At 40.3% G+C, this 9,828-nt stretch overlaps 1 protein-coding gene across 1 annotated transcript; it reads left to right on the forward strand.

Moving 5' to 3' along the window:
• The first annotated feature begins 2,264 nt into the window (after positions 1–2,264).
• On the forward strand, positions 2,265–8,505 carry LOC128696293 (uncharacterized). Its single transcript, XM_053787470.2, has 4 exons — positions 2,265–2,645; positions 5,379–5,689; positions 7,814–7,904; positions 8,120–8,505. Exons 1-4 carry the CDS (start codon positions 2,633–2,635, stop codon positions 8,326–8,328), a joined length of 624 nt encoding a protein of 207 aa, XP_053643445.1. The 5' UTR covers positions 2,265–2,632; the 3' UTR covers positions 8,329–8,505.
• The last annotated feature ends 1,323 nt before the right edge of the window (positions 8,506–9,828 follow it).

Here is a 9,828-nt window from a genome sequence, read left to right on the forward strand (position 1 = left end):
AGTAATTTATTTGTCAGACGCAGTGATCATTTATTTTGATCCTTTTTTATTTAAGTAACTTTGGTCTTTTCTCGAGAAAGTGAATTTTTTGTACTGAACTTCTACAGGTATTTTTTTTTGTCAGTTTTGTAGTTCTTGTGTATAATCATTTTTGTAAAAAATGAAAATGGTTAACCTTTTTACCTGTTTTTTTTTTTTGTTAGTGAGCTGATTACATTTTTTTTTATAATCCGTTATCAGAGAGAGAGAGAGAGAGAGAGAGAGAGAGAGAGAGAGAGAGAGAGAGAGAGAGAAAGAGAGAGAGAATGAACTTTCACATTTCTGTGGCAATCCCAACACTATTCCACTGTCCTTTCTACCGCAAGAACCATCGGAGCTCAAAGGACCTCCTCCTCTTATTCCAACTCCCGGTCTGAAATATCTGACGTTGGAGTGTATGAAGGAGGGACGAGTCCAACTCCCTCTCTGAGTAATCCTACCAAGTTCCCAGCAGTGACCATGGCAGCGGTCAAGTCCTAGTTGTTGACAGTGTCAGGTCACGACCACTCGACGCATCCAATCACACCTTGCATTCCAGCAACACAAGTCTACCCTTCTTGCCCTGCTAAGGGCGAGAATCTTGTGAGTTACAGCGTTGGGATTGATCTTAGAGCAACTGGTCTGTTGGTCTGGCGTTTAGTTTCCATATTGAATTCTTCATGTGAGTGGGGGTGTGAAGGGACAATGCTCGTGGGAAACCAGTGACAATGAAAGACAATGAAAACGGAGACTGGGTGCATGGTAACTATAAGAGAGAGTGGGAAACTCTGGCTATTGGTTTCCAGTGGCACAATAACGTAATGTATGGCTTAAAGATCGGCTTCCAGCAAGTACCGAAGGAGAAATACTGAGCGAGAATAGAATAACGAAGAAGATTTAGGAAACAAACCTTAATCTTCTGTGAAACAATGCGTGGGAAAATTCTTTGGCTTTGCGAAATGGGTCAGTTTTGGGTCTAGGTCTCCCGTTGCTGGAGACGGACGGAGGGATGAGCGGCACTAGAGTAAGACACACGAGCAACATTTGGGAATCTTTGATTACGGAAACGATTCGCCAGCCAGCGGCTTCTTCAGTCCAATACAAAGAAGAATTGTGGAAGAAGAAGTGTTTGAGGTAATCAGTCCCTCAGCAAGGAATCGACGTATTCAGTCCATCAGTCTTGAGAAAAGTGCAGCATATGGGCGGAAAGATGTCTTATATACTACCCCTTCCCCCAACCTTTTCTAGGACGACCCCTACTCCTCCTTCCCTCCACTACACATACATCTTCCAAGTCATCCTATTTTTCTCTATCCTCTGTAAATGTCCAAACCAGTTCAACAGTCCCTCCTCAGCCCTCAAAAAAAGAAAACTAATATATATATATATATATATATATATATATATATATATATATATATATATATATATATATATATATATATATGTGTGTGTGTGTGTGTGTGTGTGTGTGTGTGTGTGTGTGTGTGTGTGTGTGTGTGTGTGTTCTCACCTAATTGTGGATGCAGGGGTCGATTCACAGCTGTTTGCCCCGCCTATTCACTGTGTGTGTGTGCGTGTGTGTGTGTGTGTATGTGTATGAAAAGGCACCCAGAGGTGTGTATATCTCAGTGTACATATAACGAGAAGTATAAATCAGTATTTTTGCACTGTGAGTTAGCTTTAATTCTAATTTTAAAGCATTTTTTTCTGCCAGTGTTAGGGTAAACAGCAGCCTTCATGACCCACCAGCAGTTGATATACTTTAAAACTAACAAACTGACTGAACACAGATTCGAATATTTTTCTCTGATGAGTAACTCCAAAACCCTGAACAACTTGCTTCATTGCGAATATTTTTCTCTGATGAGTAACTCCGGAACCCTGAACAACTTGCTTCATTACGAATATTTTTCTCTGATGAGTAACTCCAAAACCCTGAACAACTTGCTTCATTACGAATATTTTTCTCTGATGAGTGACTCCGGAACCCTGAACAACTTGCTTCATTGCGAATATTTTTCTCTGATGAGTAACTCCGGAACCCTGAACAACTTGCTTCATTGCTGGATGGACGTATCCAGCTCTGGGAAGATGGAATATTACTGAAGCCTATTTTATTTAATCCTTATTGTTTCGTAAGGTAATCGACCCGATGTCAGAAGTACAAAAAATAAAAAAACGAAATAGAAGAATGCAGAATGAGAACAACAGAGATATTCTCGAGGACGCAAGACGACATTCACGAGTGATTCATTAGTTCACCAACTACCCGAGAATGTAGTTGTCTCTGGTAGTTACAGACTGAAGCAGTTCTCTGGGCGGTGTTACAGCGGCAGGATGAAACGTTAGAGGGAGATAAACTGTGAATAGATTGATATATTTGAGTGGATTTGTGATCCGCGTAGTGTATAATTGTTAGCGGTCGAGAATTTGCCTCTGGTGGTGGAATAGTTTTTCAGTGGAGGTAAAGCTATTTTCACTTGCAGTATGGTTAACTGTGCTGTACATGACTTGACTCTTTCTACTGTTGCTACACTCTTATGAGAAGCAACACGCTGCAATATCTGGGAACGAATTCTTCGTACCTGCATTCCATATATGTTTCTTTACGATGAAGAAAACTGGTAAGTGGTCATCCTACGTTTTCTTAGTCAAAGTTATTATTTTTGTTAGAGCCGGGAACTGTAATTAGGTAGTTCGGAAGTCCCACAGCAGTTTTTTTTTTCAATCTAAACTACTTGAACGAATGTAGTCTAGGTTAATTATTCTGATTAAACCTAATTATGTATTACACTGCTTGTTCGTATATAACTCGTAAGTGATTTTTGCTACAATAAGTTGGCTTCAATATTTTATAAGAAATCAAACTCGGCAAACTTTACGAAAACCCGCTTACTAAGCTTATGTGAATTGGTTAATCTCAATAGTTACCTGGAGAAGGCTTTTTTTTTTTAAGGTTAAGTATTTTAGTAAATGTAATAAAATTATCTAGTTTGCAAATCTTTTTCTTGTGATTATATTACTGTGCTCGTATATTTCTGCTAGCTACTCAGTTCGTGTCTATTCTTCCTCGAGGAAATTTTTTATTAGTAATAAAAGTCTCTCTGCATGTGTTAAACTGCTATGCTCTTTCGAATTACTATGTTTAAATGTTTTGAGTCGGGGAAACTGGTTTAGCGTTTCCCCATTTCAGATAAATATTGCCAAACTTCATTGGCTGTGTGTCAGGTGCAACAACTAGGTCTTTATCGACTGTCTTCACAAAGCCAAATTGAAAAATTAATGAAATCAGTTGTGCGTAAATTTCAATGAAGATACCCAGGTGTTGCGCAAGTCTTGTTCATCTTGTCAGTATTGTGCCATTAATCTCGTGATACTTGTCGGACACAATACCATGGACTCTGTACACAGAATCTGTTCTAAAATTCCATTGCTAAAAGCTAGCCCACCTTATGGGCTTTAGCTAAGGGCCATCCACATTTGACTGTCTTAAACTGCTGGAACTCTCCACTTCAGTGGCTCCAATGTCTTTCTCGTCCTTCTGACTGCTAAATCCAGTTGTGCGGACGAAACGTCTTGAAACCCAGGTGCTGCACCAGTCTCGTCTGTATTATACTATTTATCTCGTGAATGGGCATTAGTCCAGTCGCGTAGCATTGAGGAAAGTTTGGACAATTGCGTGAATGATTCCTTGATAAGGACTTGCCTTGTATGGGCCAGTAGGGCTGCTGCAGTGATCCTTCATTCTTATGTTCTTAAGAGTAAATTAGTTGTTTATAGGAACTAATGTATACACCCTCTTGGTCATCCTCTTCATCCTTAGGCATTTAGAGGATTGAGTACAAAGGGATGGCAAAGCTATATAAATGAAAGGAAGGAAAGAGGGAGGGATAAGTCTTCTCAGAGAATGGTTGGAGGGAGGGAGGGAGGAGAGTGTTAAAGGTTGAGTGCAAGTAGGGACTTCAGCTGCAACAAGCTTGTACGAGCGTGTTAATCACAGTGCAATGAGAGATGTTTTGTGCCATGACATGCTGCTTGAGTGAGCAAGGTAACATTTCTGAAAGGGTTCAGGGAGACCAGTTAGCCTGGCTCGAGTTCTGAAGGGAAGTTCAGTGCCTGCACTCCGAAGGTGAAGGGTGGGAATGTGGCAGTTCGGAGGGTCGTACGAACTACCTGTCTGCACACTTTTGGCAACACGGCTATTAAAATAAATGATTAAGTTTTTCCTTTTTGGGTTGGCTCGGTGGGAGACAACCTAAAATAGTCCCAAAATAAAGTTTGAGGCTTGCTATCAGACTTCAGTAAATTTATAGTAATTTACTGATATTTCCTTCAGCATTAAGAGTTATTTACATTAAATAATTTTGATGCCGAAGAGATTTGATAATTGTGCTTCTCCAACCAGTCCTATCAGTTCAGCTAAGCATTGCATTTTCTGTAATGCCTAGATCGTTTATTCTATATACAGTGTAAGCATTAGTAATTACATTCCGTGGGAAAATGTCTATTTCTTCATTACCGTATTTCATACGAATGGTTTCAAAAACTCGTGAATTATTTTGCCACGAGACAATTTGGTAATGTCAATAAATGAACAAGAACTTGCTAGTGTTGAATGAAAGCTAGAAGAACTCTTAACTTTATCACGGAACAATAGTTTTGACGAACGTCCTTGCCAAACTAAGTTATATTTGATTGTTCACACGTGTTCAACGAGGCACAGACAAGTAGCTGTTACTGAACTAGGAATGTCAAGGTCCCGGGTAATGTACGAGCACAAGTAGAGGCTGGTACAGATTGCACTGTACGTTAGACTTCCTGGACTGTGTGACGTTGTGAAATGAGAATGTGATGGTTCTGATGGGATCTACAGACGTGCAGTGTACATGGTTTGGCAAGATGTAGATATCTGGCACTCTGCTTTCCAAGGGAATATTTACTTTACCATGTGATGCCTCCCACTGCTCATCAAAGGGCCTCTCCCACCCATCTCCCGATGCAGGAAATCCTACTATATGCAGCTTGTGACGTTGATACAGGTGAGTTAGGATGCTTAGGATTTGTTCCTAAAGAAATGTAGGTTATATTTTAGTGGAATCTTAGTGTGCAGATCTAATTTGTCAATAGATTTTTCTAGCATGTTAGTTTTCCCTTACTATATTTATTAAGATTTTGTCGAAGATTTGTAGTGCTGAAGGGCCTTTTGGTCCTAGGACTGCAAATGCAGGTCCCCTTACCTACTTAGGGTTGATAAGAGGGAAGTAGTAAATAGGGGTGAGTTTGATGTGCCAGCCTGTGAAAATACTTCAGATTTCCTTTCGTAGTCTTTAATTGTATGTAGTATTGACGGTCGGCAGACAAGTGGTTGCTTGTGTTGCTGGTAGTGGGCGGACTGTGGGCGGCGGAGGGCGGTGTGAGGACAATACACAACTCTCAAAGATTGACGAAAGAAAGAACAGAGCCTGAGGACTACGCAGATATTGAAAATGACAGCGGCGAAACTCTGCGTGAAGATCACGAAGGAGTCGTGTTGACCGATGGCGGCGGTGGACTTGGTGGAACGATGCTGGCCGACAGCGGAGCAAAGTCGGCCGAGAGTAGCTGGAAGAACTTAATAAATGTCAACAGTGAAGACTACAAAAGTGGCTTCCTAATGCAAAGTAAAAAGGTGAGTAGTCTGGACCAAAGAATCTGAGTTGTCTTGTTGCGACTTTCAGTAGGGAAGTAAAGTAACCTTTTTTAATCTAAAGGTGAAGATATTTTTTTTTTTTTTTTTTAATTTGAAAGGTGACCAGATGTAAATATAAGAGGGGTAGGGAACATGTCTGATGACTGAGGCAATACAAAGCAGAAAGGGGTAAGGTGAAGAGTAGGTTGAGGTAATCAGTCCCTCAGCCTGGAACCGATTTATTCAGTCAGTTACTTCAGTCAATCAACTGCATGTTTTCCATGATACAAGGAATTCAATACTTGTCCAACGTTTGGACAAAGACCTACTTACTCGCCAGACTACAGTATATAAGCTATTTCTCCGGCCATATGCTGTACTTTCTAAAAGTGATGGATTGAACGCATCGATTCCAGGCCTACTACTACTACTAGTACTACTACTAGTACTACTACTAGTACTGGTGGTTAACGCTCTCGCTTCACACTGTGAGGGCCTGGGTTCGATTCCCAGCCAGAGTAGAAACATTGGACGTGTTTCTTTCCACCTGTTGTCTATGTTCCCCATCAGTAAAATGGGTACCTGGGTGTTAGTCGACTGGTGTGGGTCGCATCCTGGGACACTGACCTAAGGAGGCCTGGTCACAGACCGGGCCGCGGGGGCGTTGACCCCCGGAACTCTCTCCAGATAAACTAGTACTACTACTAGTACTACTAGTACTAGTAGTACTAGTACTACTAGTACTACTAGTACTAGTACTACTACTAGTACTAGTACTACTAGTAGTACTAGTACTAGTACTACTAGTACTAGTACTAGTACTACTAGTACTAGTACTAGTACTACTAGTACTAGTACTACTAGTACTAGTACTACTAGTACTAGTACTACTAGTACTACTAGTACTAGTACTACTAGTACTAGTACTACTAGTACTAGTGCTACTAGTACTAGTGCTACTAGTACTAGTGCTACTAGTACTAGTGCTACTAGTACTAGTGCTACTAGTACTAGTGCTACTAGTACTAGTGCTACTAGTACTAGTGCTACTAGTACTAGTGCTACTAGTACTAGTACTACTAGTACTAGTACTACTAGTACTAGTACTACTAGTACTACTAGTACTAGTACTACTAGTACTACTAGTACTAGTACTACTAGTACTACTAGTACTAGTACTACTAGTACTACTAGTACTAGTACTACTAGTACTACTAGTACTACTAGTACTAGTACTACTAGTACTACTAGTACTAGTACTACTAGTACTAGTACTACTAGTACTACTAATACTAGTACTACTAGTACTAATACTACTAGTAATACCAGTACTACTAATACTACTAGTACTAATACTACTAGTACTACTAATACTAGTACTAATAGTAGTACTAATACTACTAGTACTAGTACTACTAGTACTAATACTACTAGTACTATTAATACTAGTACTAATACTACTAGTATTAGTAGTACTAGTACTAGTTCTTCTTCTTCTTGGCGAAACGTTTCCTCAATGAAGATTTTCATATGTTGCACAAGTCTCAATCTTTAACTTGTCCGTTTTCAAAACCGTTTATCACAACATGTCTTATGTTGTGTGGGGGGGGGGGTTAGGGGGATATGGCTGATGTGGGGAGGGGGGGGTAGATCCAGTAGGGGAGGGGTGAGAGACTATCAAGGTTAAAGGTGCATCATGAACTATAGTGGGGGGGGAGGGAAGGAGTCCTTGTTAGATGGCTTTAGGTAGTGTTAGTGGGAAAGCGCTAAACCCCAGGGAAAGGGAAGCATTCAGGTTTGATCAAAGGAAGGAGGTGGGTGAGGAACTGATTCTTTAGATCAAGAATCCTTCTAGGGCGCAGATGGTGAGAAACTATATTTTAAATATTAAATATACTAGTATAGAATTACAGCGCTATACTCAGTAGTTGATCCCAAAAAGGTTGAGCGTAGGTTTTACCTGATATATACTTGCATGAAACTCCCCTGAAGTTACTGACAAACACGTTTTTATAACCTATACATCTTCATGGAAGATAATCCAATATGAATTATACGAGCAGGTTCTTTAATTCCCTATATAACGAGTGTCGTTTTATGCTCATGCGCTGTTTTGTCCTGCAGGAGGCGCTGAGGAAGAAAGCACAGGATCAGCGTAATAAAACCCCGCTGAGACCGGACGAAGTGATTATCAGTATTTTCAGAAGGATGCTTGGTAAGATTACTTTTAATACTGTTCTATTTGCTGAGACGCCTGGAACTGTTAATTTCCCTTAGTTGTTTTTATACTGATGAGCGTTTTTCTTAAATTGAAGCCACCCTCCCTCCCCTTCTGATAACTCTTTGAGAAGTTTCCCATGGGTATAATGTTGATACTCTGGTACAGGCTTCGTAAACTGGTCATTAATGTGACTTTTCATTTTGCCGCAGAGCCGTTCGAGAAGGAGGACTGTCTTGAGATGATCCTGTGTCAGGTTGGCAAGGCTGCGAGTCACGTGATGATGCTGCGGGTGGGTCTGGGAATGATGACGCCCCACGTCCCTGAAGCTTACTACGTCTACGCTACTGCTCTCTTGAACGGTTTGGACAACCGCTGTCCTTACCACTGCACTTTACTGCACCCCAGAGATGAGCTCTGAGACTCTGCCAGGACCCCACCTTCCCTGTCAATGTGTGGTCTGGGATACATTTTTTTTTTCCCCCTTGGAGCGATGTGACGCTTTTAAACTATTGCAATTTTTTGGCTTAGGAAAGTTTTTTTTAATAAAATGTCAGAAAAAATTATTTAAAATCTAAGAATAAAATCTTTATCATGCTATTTCTTTTACTACAGTGGCCAACATCCTGAGAGATAAGGCGACTCTCAAAGAAAATAATTACCATTATTCAATAGCTGTCTTGCCAAAAGGTCACTGATAACGCAGTTCAAATCTCCCTCTCTGCTTAATTATGTGATTAACAGGTTTCTCTAAATTTCTTAATGTACGTTCCTCTCGTGCCAACATGGTAACCGTCACTGGTCTAGCACGCTCACACAACCCTGAATGCTGAAGTACCTTATACTGAGGCACCTCCACACTTGCTTCAGCCCTTCCTGGGAACACCCCTTACTTCTTTTCACCTGTTGTGTACATCGTTTGGTGATGGGCTTTTGAAAGGAATTGGCCTCGGCCTCCGGTTCCTAGGGTCCAACTTGATCGCCTCTTCATTTCCCAGGCAGGTTCGCCAGGTGGATCCTTGCCCGGGTCTTCACCATGCGATGACCCTAATTTCCCCAGGCGCTACATGAACCCTACGGGTTAAGCGCTTGGTCCTTGTGCTCCAAATTTTCTAAACTATCAAACCATGACTCTTCTTTGAATCTTGCTTCTAATACCTACTGTCAAATTCTGCATATATTCACTCCACCTCAAAACGGTGAAGGGGGGAGGGGGGTTTCTCGATCGAAGGAACCGGTTTTTTCCCTTGTATTGAGCTTGAGCGCCTCAGTCTCTTAAATAAAATTTATATTAAATATAGGGAGTGGTAGGAGAAATTTTCGAACAGCCTCAAGGAGAACCTTGAGTTTTCCCTGAAGCAAGTTTATTCTTTTCTGAGGATGAGGGTCCCCAGGACAGTTCCAGAGGTGATACCTTCAATAAGTGTGTGTGTGTGTGTGTGTGTGTGTGTATATGTATGTGTATATGTATGTGTATATGTATATGTATGTGTATATGTATATGTATGTGTATATGTATATGTATGTGTATATGTATATGTATGTGTATATGTATATGTATGTGTATATGTATGTATATGTATGTGTATATGTATGTATATGTATGTGTATATGTATGTATATGTATGTGTATATGTATGTATATGTATGTGTATATGTATGTGTATATGTATGTGTATATGTATGTGTATATGTATGTGTATATGTATGTGTATGTGTATGTGTATGTGTATATGTATGTGTATGTGTATGTGTATGTGTATGTGTGTGTGTGTATGTATGTGTATGTGTATGTGTATGTATGTGTATGTACGTGTATATGTACGTGTATGTGTGTATGTATATATGTATGTGTATACATGTGTATGTATACATGTATGTGTATACATGTGTATGTATACATGTATATGTATGTGTATGT

The sequence above is a fragment of the Cherax quadricarinatus genome, chromosome 39 (genome assembly GCF_038502225.1).
Source record: "Cherax quadricarinatus isolate ZL_2023a chromosome 39, ASM3850222v1, whole genome shotgun sequence".
NCBI classification, from domain to species: Eukaryota; Metazoa; Arthropoda; class Malacostraca; order Decapoda; family Parastacidae; genus Cherax; species Cherax quadricarinatus.